This window comes from Xiphias gladius, chromosome 5 (genome assembly GCF_016859285.1).
Source record: "Xiphias gladius isolate SHS-SW01 ecotype Sanya breed wild chromosome 5, ASM1685928v1, whole genome shotgun sequence".
Lineage (NCBI taxonomy): Eukaryota > Metazoa > Chordata > Actinopteri > Istiophoriformes > Xiphiidae > Xiphias > Xiphias gladius.
Genome location: NC_053404.1, coordinates 18306876 through 18333252, shown reverse-complemented (window position 1 = coordinate 18333252; position 26377 = coordinate 18306876). Strand labels below are relative to the sequence as shown.

Here is a 26377-nt window from a genome sequence, read left to right as displayed (position 1 = left end):
AAGCCATACGTATTTGACTGAGAACTTAAATGGCATTTGTCTGTATACTATGTCTGTACCCTGCGGACATATAGCACGTGAGTGCAGATTGTACTTCACACAGCATGTCTCGCCAGGTTAAGGCAGCGGTGGCCAAATCTGGCCGGGGATTATGCAACAGTTTAAGACACCATGGGCAGTAGGAGTTTACTTATAGGCCACCTGGTGGATTTGGTTGCAGGCCAGCATCATTGATGCGTTGGGGGTGGGGCGTTAGCTTGCTTGTCACAGGCGCCCTGCTGGGAGCAGGGATTTCTGTTCACAGGGGCTGTCTCAGTGAATTAGCTCATACAAGTGGCAGGTTGGGGCAGAGGCCAAAAAGTCTCTTTTTGTAGCTGATTTCTGTTGACTGGATTTTGGGTAAAATATGCTGAAATAGTGGAAACAACAGAACATTGTTTGACACTAGCGGTGAACTTGGATTTTTATATGTAAGCTGCTCCATTTGCTATGCTTAATTGGTGACTGAATGCAAAATGGTCTGGTGAGCAAAGACAACACTGCATTCAACTACTTTCTTGCACCTAATGATTTACAGCAATGGTTAGCTGCAGTTGTGAATTTGTGATATTTTATTTGAAGGTTCAAGGGGACCTTGGTGCTGCTGCTGCATTCTGTACATTTAAAAAAAAAAAAAACTTGCCTTCAGGTCCCCAGATCCTCGTCTTTCATATTTCATTGCCTGCTGTAGCCCTTTTGAAATGTCAAGTTCCAGACAAACATGTAATGGAGGTCAACCTCAGAGGAGGAAAGGTGTTTGTGAGGTCCAACACAGTGGAGGATGCCTGTTTTCTGTGCCATTTGCCTTTCTCGTCCATGTAATTTGTGTTCCTGCTCTGACGGAGAGCAGTACAAATCTAAAGACGTGTGGGTAAGCATGGTCAGCAAACTTGAAGAGGTTTTGATAAAAAAGAACAGAGAAAACGAGTCACAGCTATGGTCCACAAGGTGTTTGACGCACCATTTTTAGTCATGCGACCGGCATGGCTCTAGGAATGGCAGTGTTAGCTGGTCAGTCATTCCGTAGGTCGGTCCAACCTTTTGGTCCAGACTGAAAGATATCAACAAATACTGTATGGATTTCCATGAAATTTTGCACATTCACAATCCCCAGAGGATGAATCTTACTGACTTTCATGCTGCCCTGACTTTTCCTCTACAGTTAAGTTAGATGTTGACATTTTTGGTTTTAAGTGAAATAACTCACCACCCCATGGAATGCCATTAAGGTTGGTACAGACATTCATGCTCCCCAGAAGATATACCTAATGACTTTGGTGATCCCCTGAATTTTCCTTTTTGCAACAGCAGCAGGTTGTTAGTTTTGGTTCAAAGTGAAATGCGATGTCTCAGCTTTTGGATTGCCATGAAATTTGGTACAGACATTCATGGTCTCCTTAGGTTAAATAATATTAACTTTGATGATCCCCCGACTTCATCTAGTACCATCAGCAGACCAAACACATGCGAAATTAATGGCATGCCCTTCAGCCTCAGCCGTTCTTTGTGTTTTCTTGTTTAGTGCTACTCAGCAAATGTTAGCATGCTAAAACACTAAAGTGGGACAGCGACCATGGTAAAATTTAACTGGTAAACATCAGTAAGTTAGCATTTACCTCAAAGCACTGCTGTGCCAAAATACTGAATATTTATTTGCACCACTGCATTGGATATTGTAAACATTTTATTTTTTTAGAAGTAATGAAACGATAATACCCTACTAAAAAATAAAATAAAATAACCCGAGCTGATAAAGAAACCTCCAGTTTCCTACCCCATATAAAACCCCTTTATCCTTTAAAACCCCACCCTTATAAAGGAGAAAGCGATTCAACAGAATACCAAAAGCATGAAAAAATGTTAAAAAACAAATAAATAGCATAAAGACTACAAAAAACTGAGGTTTTCATGTGTGTTCAACTTGCAATTCCAATGTAACATTTAATTTTACAGCATTTTCTAACCTTCAGTGGATTGTGTATGCATGAACTGTCTTTGGTCTCACAGTAACACTCTGACTGCACTTTGAAAAGCAGTGACCATCTTGACCAACAGTGTTCCATTGTGCTGTTCCCTTTTCCATTATCGGGTACAGCAGTGCTAGAACACAGTGTCCATATTTCTGTAATTCAATCTCGGTGGGCTTTGCATCAGCAGCAGCGGTGTTACACTAACCCAGTGGATAGTTTTCACCCGTCCAGCTTGTGTTCCCCTCACTTTTCATCGCTGTCCCTCCTCCTGACCTTTGTAGACGACCTGCAATGACTTTGCTCGGATAGAAAGAATTACATTCTGAGTTGCTGATAATCAGAACACATGCTACATTACAGGACAACATAGACCTTTATCTGATAAGCTAGTTCCTTTTTTGCCTCGTACTGATTGTAAGAGTTATATCATGTTGGCCGTTTTTAGATGCAGGGACTCAATTACTATGAGTAAAAATACAAATTTGGTAGTAGTGGAGTTCACTCAGCTTTGCCACTTTGTTTACTTCCTGTTTTTCCTCTGTGGTTTGCATATCCATCTCCAAAATTTCCCTTGCAAAAAAATCTGCAGCCAGCAGTCCAAATCTGGTGGCTAATCCTGAGGCTGAAACGAATGCCCAAACAGTTTAGCAAGTGGCTGTGTGGGGCTGAGTGTGTGCATTTGTGTGCTCTAAAGTAGATGCACATTTTAGCGGTGAAGAGACAGGAAAGTGGGGAGTAAGGTGGTCATTCACCATGGTTACTGTCCCTCCTTCCTAAACTGTAATTTTCCATCCTCTAGCGCTGCCGAGAGGAGTCTTTCTCTGCCCTGTGCTGACAGCAGACCTCTCATTATGAACAGAATTCATACAAACTGCATCCTCTACTTTTTTAGTCCCTAAGTGGAGTCTGAGAGCTTTTGGCTTTGCCTCTATGGTGTGCCCCTTTATGATAGCAGATGTGGGCAGAAATGAGCAAGCTTTCATGTATGACGGCCTAATTTTGCTCCCAGAGAGCTTAAAAATACTTCAAAGATAGTGACAATGGGGTGTATTTTACTCTCTAATTGGTAATAAAAACCTGATTCGGATGCATATTTCAATCTTGAGCTCATCGAAAAAATGCTAAATGAAGGCCAGTGTTCAGTCCAACCTTTAAAAGCTCATCTTTCAGAGATGTATGTATCTCATCTTCCATTATGCAAAATGAAAATGAAAATTGCATCACTTTTCCCCATATTGCATTTTGACTTCGAAAATTAAGTTGGTTTCCAGATTTCCAGAATTTAACTGCTACTTCTTTTACCACTGTTTTGTTGTAAAGTTAGGAACAGCAGTAATTAGTAACTAATAACACATGTGGCCAAAAGCTGCTGAGCTCCGCTGTGAAACATTGTTTTCATGATAAATTTAATGACGACTTCAGAGAACACCAGCAGCGAACTGCAGCTCATCAGCTCTGGCTGTTTTCAGTTTGCGGAGAGATGGAGGAACTTGTCAACTTGTCTCTGCAGCACTACATTAAACATGCTTTTACGGTAGAGAGACTGAAAGGGAGCCTCTCCCGAATAAAACACCATGTGACAGCCCACCCAGAGTTTGTCAAATGGCACTTTTAGTAGAATTTAATGGCGACAGCAGCATTGAGAGTTGGGGTTTGGTTCAAGGCTGAGAAAATGATGAGTGAAGCAAGAATTCCCATAGGTTTCTGAGGAAGGCAATGCACATGTCATGCTTGTGGCATGAACAAGCCTTGATAACACTGACCAACGGCCCGAATCTGAAAGCAAGTATGGAAGAAACCCAAATTTGCGAAGCTGGCAAAGGCCAAAAATCTGAATGTATCTAATGAATTGAAAGGATACATTTGCAGTTTCGTACATTGACATATCAGGTATTTACACTTTACTAAATTTAAAACTGATTGATTCTTTATGTTTTTTCATTGACTTTATAGTGCGAAAATTCAATATAATTAAATTTTCAACCCTTTGGTTGGTCTTCACTCTATACACTACATTGCGTCTTTGATGGACACCTTCTGAAAGTCAAAAATAAACTGCTGTCGCCTGCATTTAATCCCGTTAGTCTCTGTCCCGACTCATCCTGACCTCTACACAGTCATTAATTGACAATGAGGTTTAAAATGGTATTCCTTGTTCGGACCTTTCAATAAACAGTTCCGGAAAGTCGACACCTCAGCTATTATGCCGGTGTAAACGATAAGGCCACAGTAACAATGGGAGTGCTTTTCCAGCGTGTCACACACATACACACACACACACACACACAGACACACACACACACACAGGGACTCCATATTTCCATCGAGCTGACAGTGAATAAAAATACGATGTAGATTTGATATTTGCAAGGAAAGGTGCATCAAAGACAGCTGAGTAAAAAGTCAGCACCTGTGCGTTTTAAAGGCCCCTGTGGTTTCTCCTCACTGAGCGAGGGGGCAGTCCCGTTTGTTTCATCTTCACATTTGTTTCATCCACTTCTTTTGCTCTTCTTTGATCGACTACTTTCATTTACATGACTAAACAAGCACCTGACCTCATTTGTATTGGAGAATATGCCACTCAGTATTCAGTGTATTCCGGTTACTCTTTGAAAATTGATAATTCTGTGGAAACTTGTAGATGTAAGATGCATTTGAAAGATGTGAATCTTAATATATCTTTCATATTAAAAGTTTCTTCTTCTACTACTGCTACTTCATTTTTTTATTTTTTTTGACAGATCTAACTGCTTTGGAATTAATTAAGTAGCATTAATCGCTGTCGTCAAAATAATTATCAACCATATGTGTTTAAATAAATTTTTTAGTGGCTAGCGCCATCCCGCTGTAGCTTTAGAGTGAGGGGGTGATTTGACCCAGTCGAACTGGCTTTGACGTTCCTCTTCAAGCACGGTACTCACCGAGCGCTCTGTAGTGGAGTGGGGACTCTCCAAACATTGACTGGACGTTTTAGCCCGACTTATTTATTTATTTACCAAACTTTATAGAGCTGCTACTGCACTGTGTATCCTCATGAACTGTAAGGGCGTGATGCAGTCTAATGGAACTTAATGTAAGTGTGTTTAGACATGTTTCAGACAAGAAACCGCAGACTAGTTGTGCTTGCATATCTGTGCTCGAGCTTTCATTTCATAGAAAGGTCAGGAAATCTGGTTAAATCCATATAAGGGATTTTATCAAACCAGTACTGAGGTTTCTTATATCGTTTTCCACCCTGCAGAGGTTTGAGTCTTCATCACATCTTGAATAATTAATGTTCATGTCCAGCATCGCTTTCTGGATGTGTGCTCTGTGGCTAAGGTGAGAGTGCTAACGTTTAGCCTAGCTAAATCTAGGGCACCGGGCCTCTCATTAATATGGATTCGTCTGTGTGCCCTGTGCAATTTAATGATGACAGGCGATATGGCAGCAGAGATGCCGACTGACGTCAGGCACGGCTCACTGTCAGAGCCCTGTGCTGTCTGTGAAAGCCTCAGCGGTATTCTCTGCTTAACTGCGGTTTGTCTGCACGTCTCAGAGCGGAGAGAGGGAGTGATTAAACTCCGCACACGGCAGCTGAGATACACGCCATCCATCCTGCAACAGCACTCTGGGCCCCTGACGAATAGGTAGATTGATAGACAGATAGAAAACACACGCGAGGCACAGCGTTGAAAACTTATTCCAGTGCCCGGTCAAGGTCAAAGACTTGCTTCACTCTAAGCAATCTAGTGCAGGGAAGAATTAGTGAACGGGCCTACCCGGGCGCAGACCCGGGGTGTCGCGGGGTCCCTGGGACAGAGTTTCTGTTTGAGGTGACTGCTCACATCTCTCGTTGGAAAGTCAATGGACTACAGGAACAAAAAGAGACGCAAAATGACCAGAAAGAGAACCAAAATGACTGCGAAGAGACACGTTGTTTGTAGTCGTTTTGCGTCCCTTTCGGTCAGGGTGTCCATTGCCCCATAATCCATCCATGATCTAGCGTCCAATATTTTAGTATTTTCTGGCCTGTTACAACAAGATGATGACAGTTATAACAATGTCACGACGCATTTTAGTGCCTCCTAAAATCAACTAGAGCTGGAATGATCAACAGAAAATTAATTGGCAACTATTGATTAATTAAAAATTTTAAAATGCCAAGCCTTTTTTTTCTTTAATGACGTGACTACAATAATATGTAGTCTGCCCTTTGTAATTAAGTCTCTAGCATCAACTAAATTTAGTGTTTCGTTCTATTCTAAAAGTGTACACTGAATGCTTTAAATGGAAGAAGCAATTTATAGCTTCCTGTGGCTAGCTCAGTTAGCTTCAGTAAGCAGCACTGAAAGACTTTGCCAGGGTATGTACAAAGGCACCCGAGCCCCTGTGGGTGGAACGATAATGCGATGACAAAATGGGTCCCCATTCGGAGATTTGGGGAAACAACCACAAATATTATAAATGTGCTATGATGGTACTAGTCAGCACTTTTTTTCTGAGGATTGCATGGGAAGCCATCCGTACTACGCATTGTTAACATCGCTTTTCTATTTAGTGCATTTATGCAACGTTTCTTTCAAAAACATACAATCAGTGAACATCCTTCCTCTCTTACTACCCTGGGAAAATATATATTGCATTATAAGCCCCATGGTGTGCTTTGTCATTTTGAATGTGCAATGAAAAATGCCGCAGTTTTATTAACACTCTGCTACATATTTATTTATTCGTAACCTTTTCCGATATGCGCCGCACAATCTCTTTGGTACGATCACTGCAGGGGACTGATTCTTATCCTCGGTAAACATACACCACTGCATGTCGATTGCCTACTTAAGCTTTCCGTTTACAAGTGTGGGGAAATTAGTGTAATTACAAAAAAGAACAAATGTTTCACACATAAAGAGATATGATGAGAAATTTCCTGCCTAATACAAAATGTTTTTTGATGCAGCTAAAGATTTGTGTTTAAATGAAAAATTTTCCCAAGTCATAACAAATGGAATGTGAAGGATTTGTTTATATTTCTGATGCATCTGTAGATTATATGTTTTACCACGCAGAGTGACAAAGTCTGTGTGACATCTTAGACCCTTTTTTTTTTTTTTTTCCATACACCTCTGGCATCTCCCAAAGAAAGGCCCAAATTAAGGGTTATTATTGTTGCCTTGGCAACCTACTGGGTAATTTACTGTAATTTTCCGAGAGGGATTGCTATTGACGGCGGAGTCCATATCTAGATGCAGTATATCAAAAGAAAACACCTATAAAGTGAAATGCCTCTCGTCTCCATGCCGATTTTAACCTGAGTACGATCTGTTTCCAGTGTGACGCGTTGGCATGTAAGTGGTGCGTAATTTCTAATATAAACCTTGGAATTGTCTGAAAAGAAGAGGAATTAAGAAGAGGATCTTCTTAATTTGGAGATGATTTGTACATCTTTAATATGTACCCTGCTTAGTCATAACAGTGTAGATTAAACCCTCCTCACAAAATGTACATTCGCTCCATGCGCACGATTTTCACCTCCCACTAAGCTGCCTCAGAAAGATAAGCTGCTAAAGATTGACAGAAATGCTTTCAGCATCATTTTTCTCACTGTGAAATCTTACGATCAAAACATTTTCATCCTCTGCTGCTCCGCTGTGAAATTCCGCGTATCGGAGATGCCCCAGATTTTGGTACATTGTACAAGCTGAGCTATAAGTGCTGACTCACGCTGAGGTTTTTGCCCATTGTCCTCCTCTCTTTGTGGGTTTTTTTTTCTCTTGCAGCTGTGCAACGGTGGCTCGGTGACAGACCTGGCCAAAGGCTTGCTGAGGAGAGGAGACAGAATGGATGAAGCCATTATTGCCTACATCTTGCACGAGGCCCTCATGGTAAGTCTGGCCTTTTGAATGCGCGGGAGGGGACGCACTGGTGCACTATAGAGTTCAACAGAATAACCTCCCCCTGAATAAATGGCTTCAATAGAAAGAGTTTAAAACAGGGTAATTTTGCAGATAGGTGTTTGCCAGAAAAAGCTCTTAACCCCCCACCACCACCACAGGGCCTCCAACACCTGCACATCAACAAGACCATCCACCGTGACGTTAAAGGCAATAACATCCTGTTGACGACACAAGGAGGCATCAAACTCGTGGACTTTGGTATGTAATGTGTATGTAACAATAACGTCTTTTTTGTACGGTCCTCATCTAATCAGTGAAGATCATGTTATGGCTCTATTTAACAGAGGAGGGTCAAATCCATTACCTTCAGCCGCTTGCCAAATAAATTGTGCCACTAATTAGTTTCCTCGAGAGGCTGGAATACATTTACACAGCCCGACAAGGTGGCAGACGATTATGCTTTTCCATTACACCCTACCTTCTTCATTCTGCCGCAGACAGCAGAGGACATTGTTGCTATTCACCCCGTGTTTGCCCTGATTTGCTTTTGGGTTTTTTCTTAACCAAATGAGTTGTTCAGAGCAGCAGACAATAGCTCCTGGATTGAAGGCTCATAATAGGCAAAGTGATTCCATGCGATGACTCACCCCGGTTTTCTTTAGGGGCTTAAAAAACAGGTGCCCGTTTTCATTAAAATCCCCACTCAACGTGTGCTTAAGTTTGCATTTAGTCTGCCAATTGTGGGCTTCTCTTAAAAGCCTTTTCCTAACCATGAAGCACAAAAGTGCACAGCTCTTACAGGGGGAGGGGGGAGGGGGGAATTAATGGAATCACTTAATATGTGAATGTGATGTAGCTAATATGGAGCAGGGGCCACCCTGTGCCTCCGAAACAGCTTCTTCCTCCTCACAAGGCTGTCATCGAGATTCTCAGCGCTTTTTCATGGCACCAGTTTTTGAAAGAAGCTTCGAGGTCTTGACGGAAGAAGTAGTTAGAGATGCAATTCAAACTGTGCTCTCCAAAATATTTCATAAATTCTTAGTCTACATGTGGTGATAAGGGCTTCATCCTGGGGTTCTGATGTTCTTGAATTTCTTTAGAAATATGTAATATTTTTTGTGTTTTAATGGGCTTTTATGGCATCTACATTTTGCTTAATTGGCCCCTTTTCAGGTGCACATTTAAAATTGCTATATGCTTAGTATGTAGCATGAAACTGAATACATTGCTTTGAATATTAGGTCATATATAATTTATCAAATGTTCCAAAATTTGAAAAATTTTATCTTTTTTTGTATATTTGCTAAGAATTTCATAGAATGTTGTGTAAAATTTCAAGATACTCACAAGTATAGTATGTTCCTATTCAAGCCAAGTAAGGATACAAGTTAAGGTTAGACATTTTACAATTTTGAGCTTGTAGAGCATAATTGTGCTCAAACACATCATACAGCTCTGAGTAATTGAACATATTATGTGATAAATAAATTACGAAATATTTTTGAATTTTGAATCTACATCATAAAAGAAAAAGCAAATGAAGACAATTTTCACTATCATTAAAGTTTCGGCCTCGCTGTAAAAAGGATTCAAGGTGTTAGAGTAGATATTCCACAAATGAGACTATTCATTTCAAGTGATTAGAATCCAGCCATTGCAGACATCACCTGACGATTCTTGTTTACTACAGAACATCTTATCAAGTATCTGCTGTTTCTGCGGCTAAACTTGTGATGAATGTCCGAGATAGGAAGGGTACAGTATCTATGAAAAGAATTCACATAAGACACTGTAGGGGGGGAACAGAGAAGGTCTGGGCTCCCAGTTCAACATGTTGTATGCTAGGAGGCTCCTGAAAACCAGATAAGAAGTACTTATATTTAAAGTTGTAGCATTGTCACCAGAAAATCCTTATTGCACTAATTTTGAGACTTAAGATTAATCGCTGTAAAAGCAGCCCCAAAGAAGCATTAGCATCATCATGTGACTATAATACAATACAATTGCTTAGGGTTAGCGGTTGGTGCCGCGCCGCACCTTTTGTACTTTGTATCACTGTGAAACCACAGAAGGGACAAAACTCTAAGAATTTTTTTCCCCCTTCATGTGACAACCAAACCTTTATGTTTAGCCGCACTAGCGGCATGGCTCTGAGGATGCCGATGTCGGTCGGTCACTGGGTGTGGGTCCAGGCCGAAAAATCTCAACGGCGACTGGATCGATAGCCAAGGAATTTTCCACAGACGTTCATGCTCCCCAGATGATGAATTATACTGACTTTGGTGAGCCACTGGCTTTTCCTCTAGCACCACCATGACGATCACATTTTCCAACATTGGTTCGGGAATTCGCGTCTCCCTCAGAATGAATTGGTGATCCCTTAACTTTACATCTACCGCCATAATCAGGTCCAATTTTCAATTTGTCTAATATTAGTTACCAAACACCGGCGGAACTAGTGACACCTGCGAAACATGGACATGTTAACGTTGTCATTTTTGAGCATGTTAGCATGCTGACCTTAGCATTTCGCTCTGCATAATTATTGTGTCACAGGGCTGCTTGCATGGCTGCAGACTCTTAGTTTTGTTCAAGTTCTGATTTTCACTGTATGGAATTTTGAGAGAAAATAGTCAAATCAGGTACGCAACACATACAGTATGTGATTTGCATTTAATTCCACAAATCTGGATTTCTCAGGTTTCCATGACACTAAGCACACGTGGACTCATGTGTTGTGATCTGCCACTGAAGTCTCAGAAAGGTCAAAAAAAAAATGGCTGTAGCATTTTGCTTTTGCTGGTCTGCAAAACCGTAGACAGTTCAAATTTGTATCAGACATTGGTTATGACGTCATCAAAAAAGGGGGAAAAAATGGGATCAGCAGTTTAAAAATAAGTGCGACTTGTGTAGAACCTTGCGGTGACAAAGAAGGCGAAAAAAATGGGCCAACTCGTGCTTGCTTCGGCGCTACACGCAGGCAGTGCGTCACGCTGGGATTAATGGTTTTTCATGTGGAGGGGCGCATGCTACACTAAGCAGCTGAAGAGATAAAACCCCCGCAGTGACTCATCACCAGCAGAGAAACAAAATAGCAAAGAGATGGACCCAAAAAGAGCAGCGTAAGAATGAGAGGAGCTGTTCGTTCGTGGGTCTCTCATGAATATTCTAATTGACAGCGTTATCTCTGTGATGATTATTAAGTGTGGCCCACTAGGCTCCACTCAGGGCTAATGTAGTGGAAAGAGAGGGTCTGTGAGGGCTTTAATGGGGGGCTCTTTATATTTCTGTACCCTCATACACTGATATAGCTCACATATACATTATAGCAGACGTCTGTGTGTGTGTGTGTGTGTGTTTGATCAGATCCTTGCGGGTTTCTTTCGGTAGTTTGGTTTCATGTTTCTTTGCGTATGCGCCCGCATCCATGTAAAATTAGGGGTTTGTTCTCAGTAATGTGGGTTGATGTGTTACTGCCGGGTGGTTTTGTGCCTTGGCGACGGCATGTGAGCGGCCCCTGTGTGCGTGTCAGCCTTATGCATATATCCCCGCCTGCACATGATTCTAATCCCTTCTGATGTTTGCCACGGAACGGTTTTCCTCTGCATCGCTCATCCTGGCGTTTCTCTCCACCCCTGGCTTTCACCCACCAGCGACGACAGAAAGTCAGTGTGTTACTGTACCGTACCTACAGTAGTGAAGTCGTCAGGAAAACAGGCGCACAGTATGAGCCTTTATAGGAAACAGTTGCTGACGCTGTTAGAAATGCATTCGTGTTGTATAAATGTTTTCACTTTTTCGTGTTTCTGCAGACGGACTGTGTAGACGTCGGCCCACCTTTCATGTTTTGAACAGATTTTCACACATTTCAACATCCGGGTATTTTCTTTGTTACAGTTTTCAAAATCACGTCTTAATTTCCTCCAAGCTCTTATGCTGCACGTCTGACTACTTAAACACGTTCTGCGGAGTTACATTTTCCACAAGCTGTACAATCCAGATTGATAAAAACATAATGTGCACTCCGTAGCAGCAGGTCGTGCATCAGTCGATCACCTTTTCTTTGTTGATGGCTGCTTTTGTCTTGAGGCTCTGCTTTTGTCCTGGCCGGCTGCTTCAGCTGAGCAAGCCCTGGGATACATCACACCGTAGCGTAACACTGATTGGTCTGGACTGGACTGAAGTCACGGTTGTGGGTCAGCATGTTCCTTGTCAGGCTTTTTACCGCGCATTAACACACACACACACACAGCCTCTCTCTCTCTCTGCAGTCCCATTTCTGCTGAATTCATCTACCTCCGACTTGACTGTCGTAACATGACTTTGCCGTATTGTTGTACAGGCAGATAAAGCTGACGTAAGCTAATAAATCACGTGATATGTTGCTCAGAGAGAGGGTGGAATATCGTCTCCAGCTGCCACAGCCTGTTAACAGTTGAATTTTATTCAAATTTTGTTCTTGAAACAAGATTTGAGCTGCAGTCACATAAGAATTTGTAATTCAAAGCAATTTATCATTTGGAGGAAAGAAAAAAAAAAAGCACAGCAGCTTGATGTTACTTTGTGCATGTGAGCGTGTTCATGTGTGTGTTTTGTTTTTTTGTCTACTTGTCTACTTGTCGCTATAGTGACAGCTCCATCATTGCCCATACGAGAAAGCTCTGAGATCCATTCAGCCCCATATCAGTTGAGCAGCACCCTGTTGTTTACTGTTTCCCTTTCACAGATCGCCACTTTTTCCGGCCAGTCCGATCTTTGAGAATGTCAAGGAAGTGATTGAGGTAGTGCAAATGGTCTCCACTGAGTCCTGAGAGGCTAAAAATGGCTGAAGTGTGTATTCTCGTCCCTGCAGGTGTTTCAGCTCAGCTGACAAATACCCGTCTGAGGAGGAACACCTCTGTCGGAACTCCCTTCTGGATGGCTCCTGAGGTACAGTAAAACCAGCCTGTAAACGCTCCTGCAGCCTGTTCCCTTTCCACTACATTAGCCCGGAGCAGATCCCAGTGGGTACCAGTTAATAATAAGACATATAAGAGAGAACACTGTCATATACAATGTTTGTGGAAAAAATGGAATGGGCAGCCTCCATTGTTCATCTCCCATCTAATCATTGCTCTCTGAACCAGCAGTACACATACCCTCTGAAATAGTACACATCAAGAAGTGATTAGGTATACCAGTGCATAGTCATATCCCCTTATCCTTTACTTTTTATGGTAGGTCAATGTAACATTTTCCTGTGTTGTACAAGGGACAATTTAAAGTGAGGTGGTCTCTTAGCTTGAGGTTCTTGCTCTTGAATCACCTGACTGGAGTTTATTTATTTTGAAAGTCTGTTTCTGTATGGGAGTGTCGTCCCACTTCAGTTATACAGAAGGGAAGCAGTTGTCGTTTTTGATTGTGTCGCTTCATTTCTCTGGCTTTTCAGATTGAAGGATTTACATCTGGCCACTGGGTTGGTTAAACAATGTTTTAAAACATTTCATCGACTTACAATGAGTGAAAGGAGCACACAGAAATTAAGCCCCATTCTAAATCGACTCTTTTTGAGTTATGTTTTGTTATTATTTTATATCACAAGCATCTGTTGATTCTATAAAGTCGTGGTAAAGAGGATAAGTTTAGATACTAAAATTATTAAAAAATGGGACACACCCATAAAAAAAGAAAAAAAAGACACACTACCAGAAAAGCAAATTGTCTACACTTAGGAATACAACTTAACTTGCATAGAATCTTGACCATGTAGTGAAACGATTAAAATGTGAATAAAGTTCAAGAACCCCCTCCGCGGCAACAGCATTTAATTTGAACGTTGGGAAAAAGTGTTCAGCAAGAGCAGAGGCATGTTTGGGTGATAAAGCAGACACATTTCATTTATATTTCATTAAACTGAACCCACAACACCCCAGGAAATCCTCAACACGTAGAGGCCGCCCCATGGTCGCCCATCACTTAACCTCCACACTGATTAAGATTGGATTAGATGAACCATTAGCAGCCACTGTTGGGATAATGGGTAGCCTTATACTCTTCTGCCGCTACACTTTGTAACCACTGCAGCTAGGCTAGTTTGAAATGTATTGCCCCCCCAGAGTAGATGTTGGCCCCCGATTTGCCGTCTCCGTAGATTGACCTTGCATATTCACTTGTCAAATCAAAATGGACATTCGTGTGAGATGTCCATCAACTAAGTTGTAAGAAGGGACGTAGCTTGGGTGGACTCTAGACTGGAAAGTCTTTGGTTGCAAGGCTTTTTGATGTCGGGAGTGAGATTTGTAAAGAAAGATCTACAGTATTGTTATTACAAGAAAAAAAGATTTTCACTGACTTTTTTGAGACATTCTTCATTAATACGGACGTTGTGGCCCAGATAATATACAGCCGTAATTTAATGCAGAAAAGGTCTCACCATCTGTCTAAAGGAGATTTGGTTATGTAACTTTGAGGTGTGGGGTAAGTTGTGTTGTATGGTCGTCATACGTTTTGGATTAGCTTTATTTTTTTACAAGAGCTGTATGCAGTGGTCACACATTGATGATTTCAGGCTCTGAAAGTATATAGATTTTTCTCTTTGGCGCAAATATTCTGATAAAATTCAGTGTTACTTTTCTTTTTGCAAAATAGTCATGATGAGGACTGATTTAACATTTTTTTGTGCACCATACATTTGTTGTGCAGAGGTATTACAGAATATTGAAGGATTTTTCCATCTGGGAGTCTTTGTGTTTGTGTACACTTGTGTTTTACGTTGTTTTATTGGTAGTCTGGTAATGATTTCTTTGCTTGTCTTGTCTATGTAACTGAGTACAAGCCTGCGGAGAACTGGTAATACAAATTATATTGATTTCAGACAATTGACAATAATGGTGAATGTGTGCGTTGTGTGTGTGTGGTTACATGTGCACATGCCACCCACTCAGAGATGAGTTATGTTGTTGACTGGGTATCATGGTGCCCTGAGGACACTGATGACAGACTGTTGTTGCCTGTTTGTGTGTTTGCCGTATTGCCCGCAGCACATGGTGTGTGGACTCCAATCTTAGCTGAGCTCTGTTTTAATTGGAGTCTCTGATATTGGACAACTCCACAACAATTTTCTCTGTTACACGTTTGTTTATTTTATGGCGTGTGCGCGCAAATGCTGACAAAATAACAAAATCCAATAACAATAGATGAATATTGACTCCCTCACGGGGAATTAGTCCTCATTCCATACAAATCCACAAGTATGCACTGTATAAGAGGATATCATGCCTTTCATCTCGAGTTCTTTTCTTTGTTGGTTTAGCACTAAAGGAAATAGAGATTTTCATAACACTGTATGCTCCAAAACAAAGGTTTAATAACGTTTGGATCTGATAATTGGTGAAACCATTGAGGGCAAATGGATTAATGAATGTTGTAACTCCCAAGATAATTCACTGAGATGTTGGTTGATGGCCAGCTATGGCTTTTTGAAATTGTTTTTGTTGGGACTATGACAGAGTTGAGGATTCAGTTCTGTGGCTATTCTGGAGTATTTTGTCTCTTTATATATTGCTTTGAGAACTATAAACACATACAATTTTTTTTTTTTTTTTTTTTAGCTGAATAACACTCACTGGCATTACTTTACCATTAACAGAACTGTAATTGACATCTTACCCATTGAGACTCATCGGTGTAGCTGTCTTTGTGGTTTTCTCTTTCAGTTACTTGGCAAAGTTACTTTCTTACCTTCGGTGTTCTATCAATTTGTGCTCCAGGTAATAGCATGTGAGCAGCAGCTGGACTCAACCTACGATGCTCGTTGTGATGTTTGGTCCCTGGGCATCACCGCCATAGAGCTGGGAGATGGAGACCCACCCCTCTCTGACCTCCACCCGATGAGAGCCCTTTTCAAAATACCCAGGTGAGCCACCATCACACCTACAACAACAATCTACATCATCATTACAGGGCTGTGAGTTTGACTCAAGCACTGTTGGTGATCTTTAATTAATGACGCTTTCAAAGTAAAGAAACAACAGCGTCTTTATCCCAACAAGTCTTCCAACCAGAACGACCACATAGGTTTGTCCCCACCGTCTAAGACAACCCATAGGAGCGTCTCATGAAATAGTGCCCCTACGGCGTCACCAGACGTACCAGACCTTTGTTGTCATGCTTACAATAATAAACGTGCAGTTAAGCTTAAGGAATGGTCACGGGTTGGTTAGGTTTAGGGACAAAAACAACTTGGTTAGGCTTAGGGAAAGATTGTGGTTACGTCTTCATGGTTACAATAATAAACATGCAGTTAAGGTTTCGGAATGGTCATAGTCAAAAGAAACAATGATGACTATTGGTTTCAAACTGGAAACAAATAGTGGTCTCCAGTGCCAATAGGACAAAGTCCTGTGTTTTGTTGACCACCCTGACCTCCTCCCTATGTGGACTTAATACAACGTCACCTTTTTTGAATGCAGTGAATGTATTCAATAGTTGCAAATTGTATGGAATAATAAAACAACACCCACCATTTTCATCTATTGGTTAAATTCAAGAAATTCCACAAAATGTTTAATATTTTCAAGTTTATTTATATTTCAGTCATTCCACACTCTCCTCACATTTGAAAAGCTAGAGCCAGTGAAATGGGGGTTGTTTTTTTTCGCGATAAATGGCTTAAAACATTATCACATTATCATTTTTTTGTTGATTCATGTCATTCATCAATTAATCATTTCAGCTGATACTGTTTTGTAAAGGCCTGCAAAAAGACAGCGCTTTAAAGATACAACTTGTGCAACTTTTTTCAGCAGCAGAGGTAAAAGTTGATGTTTTATTCCCCACATTGATGTAAACCATCAGGCAGCAGTGGGTGGGTGTTTTCATAACATCCCTCCTCTAGAGGCAGGGAGGAATGTAAAGACAGGGTAATGCATAGTGCTTGGACTGCAATCCAGGAAGTCCATCTCTCCTGCTCCCCAGCGCAGTGATTTGTTTCTCTATACAGAATGTCACCAGACAAAGTACAGTCTTTTCATTTCAAAAGGCTTTTTTTTTTTTTTTTTTTGCTCGCAGGGGCTTATCTATAAACCACTTCCCTCCTGGCACCGATCCCGTTATGTCCTGTGGGAGAGGTTGAGAGCACAGGACACCCTTTTTTCCTCTGCGCATATTGTGGGCTAAAGGTGAAATGTAATTGTTTATCGTCTCCTGACTTCAGTGCGAGAGCTGCATGAGCGCTTACCGTCACTGTCATCTTAACGACACAGCATTTGTCCATCACTGACCCGGTGTGCACCTTATACACACACACACACACACACACAGCTCCTGTCTCACAGCTGTCCTGTGTGTTTGCTCTTGGGGTCGTGCTCCAGAGGAGCCATCACACAGCTTTCTTCGAATCTATGTGACTGCTGCACCCAGAGCTTCAGGCTCTCTGTTCACACTCCTCACTTCCCTCATCTCTCTACTCTGGATTCATCCGTCAAGCAGTCTAGGAAAGAGCCATGCCGAAGGCATCGATTGAACCGCACCTTGTCTTATTTAATTTAGGCTGGCCAAATACAAAAAGAAGATCGTGAGGGAAAAATCCTCATTTTGATGTGGTTTACCCCTCAGTGCTGTGTTGTTTACAGTTCAGACTGTAGCTGGAATCTTACCACACAGTATACAGGGGCTATGCTCAATACAACACCATATACGGCAATACAGTACAGTATGATACAATCCCATACAATGTTCCTGCAGCAAATACTACGCTTCTAATGGTTGATAGTCATTTTTTTGTCTTAAATGTAGTAGCAGGCACGAGTACCAGGTGTACCTTGTCCTGCTCCCCCCGCTGTGTATATTCAGAGCAAATTGTTAGATCAAAAAAATCAAAGTAGTTTGTTTTACCTACAGAAACAGGTTCTCTGTTTTGCCTTCGTTGTGTTGTTACGTGTTTAAAATAAATGAGCTAGAGATGGTTATAATCCAACACGAAAAAAACACCACGTTTGAGCTGAATCGCCATCTCACTGATTTGGTCTAGAGGGAACTGAGATGAGTTTAAACACGTAAACCTAAACCCAAACAGAGACAGACACGGCAAGACAAAAAGTGAAAAGTGAATATACATAGTACAAGTCAGATGTTCCCTTTCTTTGTCTGTCTTTCCTTTTTAACCTGTATTTAAGTAGAAAAACAGAAACAGAGAACGGCGGGGAGGGACTGGGATGACAGTGTATGTGAAGAAGTCAAATCCCGGCTCTGAGCGTCACACTCTGCAGCAGGTTGAAGATTTAAAGTGCTCTCCTAATTATGCACACGTGTAAAGGACTGAGCTCTTATCCTTCATTGTGTACAACAGAGAAGCTTTGCATTTGACTCGCATAGTGTAGAAAGTGAATTCGTCATAGGACTAAATTTACTTCGGGTATAAACAGGATATTATCATTAAAATATGTCCTAATATTTGCATCTAATGAATTAAAAACTCAAAAGCTTAATAAAGGTGGTATAATTTAAGTCGCTCGTGTGTGTCTCTCTGCCTCCACAGGCTCCTGTTTGTCTTCCAGATAAGAGAAAACACTTTGATAGTCACAGTAGCTGTCTGATGCATTTGCTCTCTATATTGGTTGTGTTGTGTGATAAAAAGGAGATGTATGGCTTCTCATTAGACCAATTTATTGCTGCCAGAGCCAGTGCGAAATAGGTTCCTGGTGCATTAGCAGGCGGCATTGACTTTCCCACCACTTGGCAGGAACCCTCTTGTAAAAAGGGTACTTAAAGCAGAACCTGGAATTATAGCAAATTAGCTCAGTTGTTCCCTGGCTGTTGCTGTTGACCCCTCAACGTCTGTCGGTCTGAATAGGATTTTCAAAAGGAGAAACCTTAAGCTTATAAGATTCGGTTGCATATTTGATTTTCAGTGTTACTGGCTATTGCTTTTCTGTCATAAAAAAATCGGCTGTCTCAAACCCACCCAGCTGCACAGGGGGAACTGTCATTTGTTGTCGCCTCATGCCATCGCAGAAGCGTCTCTGGATGCGTTTCGACGAGGAATCCAGTGTTAAGATTTCACGTCATTGTTCCACTCTGCGCCTCGGCCTTTTGTTCTCTGCGGCAGCCACGTTAAAACCCCGTCTCATCTTATCGTTCCATTTATCTCTTCCATTCCTCCCTTTCAACAGAAATCCTCCGCCCACCCTCCACCAGCCGGAGCTCTGGTCAGACGACTTTAACGACTTCATCGGCAAGTGAGTGTGGGGATGCTAGTGTGTTTGTTGAAAACATTTCCACTGATAGTACATAACCAGATGCTTTGAATATAAATCCAAGGAAATTCCTTGCACTCTACCTTTTCTTCTTCCTCCCCACAGATGTCTGATTAAGGACTTTGAGCTGAGACCGAATGTGCTAGACCTGCTCCAGCATGTGTTCATCAAACAGATTGTTGGCAGAGAGAAAATACTGCAGAAACAACTGATCGAACTCATCGATCTCAACCAACAAATGGGAGTCATTGAAAAAACAAGGTACTTTCCCATTTGCATGCGTGTTTGTTTTTCCAAATATCTCACATTTCCACATATACGTGTTTGCGACATGGTAGAGGTCGTGCTATTTGGCTAGCAGCACAAGCAGAATGCTCACTCGCCATAAAGTGTTTGATAGCCAAAAAACTTAAGAGTCTGCAAACCTCCCTGTCAGTGGGTTGTTTTTTTTTTTCTGCTAGGACGCAGCTTAACTTTTGCAGGCAGTATAATCCCAAATGACCCCCCTTGCTGGAGGTTTTACAAGCCCCGTCAGCCGCACACGAACGGCCGCTCAATCCCGCTCCAGCTTCACATGAGTACAAATGTTGGCCCAGAAGGTGTTTCACCGGTGCAGTTATGAAATGTTAATCCCGTTTTTGTCGTTTAAGCCATCACGGAAAGACAGACAGAAGCACAGACAGTAATGACAGGTAACACATGCATATATGACCTTTATGCCACAGTAGGAGTAGATGATAACTGGCTTTTCTTTAGTGCCACGCTTGTCTCAGTCAGAGTTCTTGTTGTAGTTGTGATGGCTCATGTATTTGCAGTCAGCTACATGGGCTGATTTTAGACTGTTTGCGTGCTGCAACCCTGCCACTGTTAACATTGTTGTCTGTCTTCTGAGTCATGTTGTTGTCACTATTTCCTGTGTTCTCTGTATCTTGTCCTCATGTAATGTCCTACCATTCTGAGGCCAGGACCTGCGCTGCAAACCGACTACAGCAGTTGATGAGCGCCGAACCTCAACGGCCTTCATCCTTAGCTTTCAGACAAATGGGGTTTTAACAGAGATTAATGGCAATCGCGACGGGAAATTACCAGCACCATCAACTAAATGACGATACATTTATTTTGGATGTGGCTGGTGATCAGATGTGATCATACACTCTGACATCGCATACTGTGAGGATACAGTAGAATGTAATGAGTTATTCTTAGTGTGCTATCGCACAGCTCAAGCGCAAACCTGGTGCAGTCATTTTAAAAGCGCCACTAAATTTGCTGCCAGTGGCATTTTGATACGTTTCGTTAACTCCCGACTTCTTTTAGCTAGTATAAAAAAATGATTTATAACAGTAAACGGTGCAGATATTAGCCATAATGTGCAGAAGACATGTCTTTGGGAGTAAATATTTAAGATGATGGAGGCCTCCTGGCACAATTTACCCTAAGATGTACAGTTTCACGCAAAAATAAAACACCCAACTCAAGGTTGCCTTCTTGATGACCCAGTCTGTTGTAGAATTGTCAAGCAGAAAAGAGAGCTGGTAGTAGCTGTGAAGAGGCCAGTAAAACCAGGGCTGAAGGGTTTCCCCTGAAGTCAGATACACTTAATGTTTATTAAGATGTGGTTTAAGTTTATTTGTGCACCTGGCGGAACCACCATTAAGCCGGTCTCACACGGGGCAAAGAGAGGATGGAGGGCTGAGTGAACTGCATACTGATGGTCCTTTTTTGTCCACCATTTAGTTTATAGAGTATTATATTTACATTAAGATCTTTATCTAGTTAAAGGTTTGATTATATTTACATTATTTAGGGTTTGTTTAAAGTCAAGAGATGTATTTCTTTGGCCCAGGAAATAACATTGGCACCACCACCGTATGTGCTCACAATGTACTGAATTTGAATCTAGAATCTACTGATATTGTCATGTACAGTATATACATAACAAACAGTTGCTTAGTAAGAGACTTGGCCGTGCGTCCTGTCAACTCCAGGCATGAACGCATCCACACTAAAAAAGGAAGCCACATGAAGACACAGACTGACCCGGATGAGGTGGATGACCTTGCAACCCTGGAGGTGCTAGATGAGGTAAGAAAGTCAAAAACCCAGCTTTGGCCTTTCTAAGGGAACAGATGATGATTGACATGAATCTAAATCTCAATAAGAGACAACAACAACAGCAACATAACTGGTCATGAGGAAGAGAACCATTGTCAAAGTAGGTACAAAAATGCTGGAAACAGTACAATCAATTGTCAGATTAAACTCTAAATGTATTTCATGACAAAAGATATGAAAAACAGGGCTTTGAAAGACTGCACATAATATGATATTATATATAATAAAATCAGTTATTTTGAGATTGAGAGGTTATTCTCAATTTTTGAAATAGCAGCTGTCAAAATAATCTCACCACTGAGTCCTTTTTTTTTTTTTTTAGCTTTTTCTCTGGAGCTTTTGACTATATCACATTATCTTCCTCAGCAGATGGAGTTTCAAAGCTGAGGTTCAGTTTTATTTTCAACCCTGGAAACAGAATGTATAAAAAAACCACAGCACAGAAAACTGAAAGTTTGAACAAAACATATTGTGATACTATCAAATGCTCCAGAATAGCTACTAAATGGACCTTGTGGTTTGACAACTATTTATTTGTTTTAAATATACCATATATATATATATATATATATATATAGTGATTTGTTTTGTCCTCCACTGCTAACTAGAACATTTAGGATAATTTTTCCCAGTCAACCATGTTGGTCTGTCGAACAACCGCAGTGAGAAATGCACAATAGCATCTTTTGCACAAATAACATTAAGAGCAACTTATCAAATGGCAACGTTGCACTGATGTATTGGATGAAACAAGCAGCCTAAGTTGCCAGCGGATATTTCCAGCCCATCATTCAAGATTAGCAGCTCTGCTTTTATGAGGGAGGCCGTGCCGCCCTGCTGTTGTTGATGTACCTGTCCCGGCAGCAGTATGAGGACGGGAGAATTAATCACCATATGACATAAAGATGACACATTGACGTAACTCGCGTCACAGGCCTTGACTTGGGGCAGGACACAAGCTAAAAGGACTGCTTGGTTGTAATAATGATTTTTATGCAGTTATCTCTTATAGTAAGACAACGATCTGGATAGTAATTTGTACAGGAAAAACGTGACAAACCTGAAAACTGAATCAGGCTTGTTGCTCTTCTCAGAACACGGTCACCGAGCAGCTCCAGAGTCGCTATGGAAGAGATCAGATTTACACATATGTGGGAGACATCCTCATTGCAGTCAATCCTTTCCATAAGATGGAGATATACACTCCTCAGGTTTGTGGATATTATCTTTTATGCGTGTTTGCTTTTTTTTCTTTTCTTTATTTTAAACGCACGTGTGCTTGCACATTTGGTCAGTAATGCACTGAATGTAGCCCAGCATATCTCATTAGTGCCTCTGCGGTTCCTCAGTCTGCTGCATCCCATTTAGCCTCACCTTCACACACACACACACACACACACACACACACACACACACACACACACACACACACACACACACACACACACACAAACACGCACACAGCCCCTGCTTCTCTGCCTCCTCCATACCCCACTGATTGTATTTTCCTCTCAATCATCATGATTTTCTCTGCCTCAAGTTTGTAGCTATTTTTCATTCCTCTCTGCCCAGAACAAAACTATAATGTATTGTAGGGGATTTTGTATAGAGGGAAAATTTTGTGTGTGTGTGTCTACTTTATGGTGTCCGTGGCAGTTGTGTGCATGTTTTAAATACGACTTTTCCGCTACTGTCAACCCCCCCTCTCCTTATAGTACACTAAGATGTACATAGGAGCAAAGCGTACAGCTAACCTGCCACACATCTTTGCTGTGGCTGACATCGCCTACCAGTCCATGGTGTCATACAACGCAGACCAGGTAAATTTTGTGCTCAGTACTAACACACAAGTAATATATTGTCACTTCTAGAGTGTCCTGGGGGCAGGAAGTTACTGTTACCTCAACTTGATTTGGTGCCGTCTGTTGAAAGAAGAGGCAATCAGATTCGGATTACCCCGCTGTCTCCACTTATGGAGTCTAACGTCCCTTTATAGTCACATTTTGTCATCATTATCATTACTCGTTTTATAGTAATCTCTGTGACTTCCCATGTGCAGTGTGTTGTTATCAGTGGAGAAAGTGGAGCAGGGAAAACAGAGAGCGCTCATCTGTTAGTGCAGCAGCTGACTGTTCTTGGGAAGGTGAGTTATAATGGTCCACAAACACAACATTTCATTAACACGTCCTTCCCATTATTATTTACTCCTCATTTTGATCCCCATTGGCTTTCACATATATTTCCTGAGGCACAAATAATGTCCATTATTCAAAAAGCTATTTAAAATCAAATATCAAACCAAACCAAATATAAACATCAGAAAGTAAGTGAAGTGTTGGAAATAGAAGGGTAAACAATAAAAAACTGTTTACTGTTAGAAAATCCCAAAAAATATTTATGAATGACAAGAAATCAGAAATCCCTGTTTTAAACTGTGCAGCAGCTGCTTCCTGTCCAGCAACCTGTGCGCCTCCTAATGCACTCTCAGGGAATTTTAGAAAAAACCTGTGATCAGTTGACCTAAAGCTCCAGCTGGGCACCAGTCATGGTTTGCAACTTGACTGAAAAGAAAGTTCCATTGCAATGCGATTTTTTTATAAGCGGAATAGTGAAATAAGCAATGGCGGTGCCACTTTTGGTGGGAATAGCATGAATTGAAAGGCACACGGCAGAAATTCATGCCTCATTTCTTGACAAATGAGTTATTACTTCCACCGAATTGATCTCCCACTTTCTAAGCTGGAATAACGTTTTATTTAGGCCAATAACCGGACGCTCCAGGAGAAGATCCTGCTGGTCAACAGCCTGGTGGAGGCTTTTGGAAACGCCTGCACGGTCATCAATGACAACTCCAGCCGCTTTGGCAAGTACCTGGAGATGAAGTTCACCTGCGGGGGAACAGTGGTGGGAGCGCAGATATCTGAGTATCTGCTGGAGAAATCCAGAGTCATCCACCAGGCCATGTAAATATCACTTCCTTCTTTTTGTTTTTGTCTTTTTCTGCCTTGGCCTTCATATCCCAGTGACATTCATCGAAATTTAAATCACGTCTCTTGTTGTTTTCTGAAAGAACATTGCTCCGAAGGTTATTTTCCTCTTGCTGCCCAGGGATCGGTGCGTAATGGACTCTGTCTCTCTTCCTTTCATTGCCTCCTCCCCATCTCAAACTAGTGGCATTTGCCTTCAACCTGCACTTCAGTCCATCTCTTCTCCTTATCATGTGTCCGGGGAGCGGACCGGGTCAAGTGGGGGAGCTAGCTTATTTCCTGCTTGATCAAAGATTGCGGTCTTGCAAGTGCCCTTAGTGGAACTTCAAAGGCAGACTTAAGTAGTCCAGTAGAAAGCAGACACACAGGTCAGAGAGGGTTATGATTTGGCTGCAAGCTTTGTGTAGAGCTACACCTTTCTTTGGCCTGTTAGATACGAATTGTCGGGGAGAGCAAATAAATTGGATCCACATTTATTCAAGAATTATGCTTCAAAGATAAGATCATAATTCATTGTCTCTGGGATGTTATGTTTTCGGACATTCAGCATTAATACCCATAAAAAAATACTTTCTACATTTTAATGGCATTTGGTGAAAAGTTAGCCGATCCAAGATTATCGGGTCGCTATCATCGACATCCGTTCTGTTAATTTCTCAGACTGAAAAAAAAAAAACAGAGGTACAGAGGACATTACAGCCTGTAACTGTTTTTACTGGCTCAGTACTCCAGCCCCTAAACTGACAAAATGCGGCCAAAGCTTCTTAGACAAATCAAAAATATGAGTCATATTTCATGAAATGTGAATATGAAAACATCCAGAAAGAATATTGTTAGTTAAATAAGTAAAATGAAGTGTAAAAAGAATAGATTTACTTAAAAAAAAGCAGAAAGGCTCTTTTTTCCCTTTTACCACCAAATCGATTGAAAATATAAATCAAGACTTAATTTATCTTAATAGCTTAATCTAACTTTTGACAAAAATACACGGGCCACTGCATGCAGTATCAATCATCCGTATACTGTACTGCGCACAGCCGTAGTATCACTGTATACGCTCTTAAATTTATTGCATTTAATCACATTTCTGACTGGTCTGATAACTATTTACTACATTTTGTCAGTTCTGGGGCTCAACAGAGTACTGCCGGTAAACTAACAACAAATTAGGAGAATTACTCAGCCTCGTCTGTGTGCTTTTCTTCTTCCTTATCGCTTGTCTCATATTAGCAGCACAGGAGAGACGTTCGTTAAATGAGTACCGTGCGACCAAAATCACATTATATATGTTCTATGCTTTTAAGACCTGACTTTCCGAGCCCCGTCTTTGTGTGTTTCGACAGGGGGGAGAGGAACTTCCACATCTTCTACTACATTTATGCTGGCCTGGCTGACAGGAAGAAACTAGCCCACTACAAGCTCTCCGACAGCAAAACACCTAAGTTGGTTTGACGTTTCTTAGCCCTCCCCTCAAACACTGTCCTTTCCCACTCACACTGCCGACTCCCCACTTCCTGACGCCCGAGTCCCGATCTTTATGTTTCCTCTTTGTACTGCAGGTACCTGTGTAACGAGCACATTAAATTAGGGCCTGACATAGTGAGCAACACCTTCTACAAGGAGCAGTTTGATGCAGTGGAGCAGTGTTTCAAAGTGATTGGATTCACTCTGGAGGTACAAACTAATGCATTAATTATTGGGCCAAAAGCTGAAAGTGGCCTGACCACAATGATAGCATAAAGCTTGACCCCAACACTCATACGGACGTGCTCTCACACTCATGTATAATGTATGAAAGTCAGTGTATAACTAAAAGAGCTGCTCACAAGTATGCTAATCAGCGAGTTCCAAAAAATATACACAAAATAATCTTTAAAAGTAGTGTACAGGCAGTTTCTAAAGGTACGCTGTGTGGCTTGTGACGGAGAATGAAGCCACATGCACATGTAGGCAGTCAGCTGTTGGCATTGTGAGGGCTAATGAGGCCCAAAGAGCTGATTGCCTCTGGGATCTGCATGTCAATAGCAGTTATCCTGTAATCACTTGGCACTGCTGGAGGAACAGCCTCCTTTTCTACAGCACCTCTTGTCTCGGATGAAGTCACAGAATGTGTAGGAGGATTATCTTTGAGACACTTATTTCTATTTTGACACAGT

At 41.5% G+C, this 26377-nt stretch overlaps 1 protein-coding gene across 1 annotated transcript in view; it reads left to right on the top strand.

Annotated features, from left to right (window-relative positions):
- Positions 1-26377, top strand: part of myo3a (myosin IIIA) — a 54212-nt gene that overhangs the window by 5350 nt on the left and 22485 nt on the right. The window contains exons 4-17 of the mRNA XM_040127563.1: positions 7769-7873; positions 8044-8143; positions 12738-12814; positions 15634-15779; positions 19036-19101; positions 19225-19380; positions 19770-19811; positions 21108-21204; positions 22329-22445; positions 22950-23054; positions 23294-23377; positions 23995-24197; positions 25565-25663; positions 25781-25895. Of these exons, the coding sequence (XP_039983497.1) occupies positions 7769-7873; positions 8044-8143; positions 12738-12814; positions 15634-15779; positions 19036-19101; positions 19225-19380; positions 19770-19811; positions 21108-21204; positions 22329-22445; positions 22950-23054; positions 23294-23377; positions 23995-24197; positions 25565-25663; positions 25781-25895 (1512 nt within the window). The remainder of the gene's footprint in view (positions 1-7768; positions 7874-8043; positions 8144-12737; positions 12815-15633; positions 15780-19035; positions 19102-19224; positions 19381-19769; positions 19812-21107; positions 21205-22328; positions 22446-22949; positions 23055-23293; positions 23378-23994; positions 24198-25564; positions 25664-25780; positions 25896-26377) is intronic.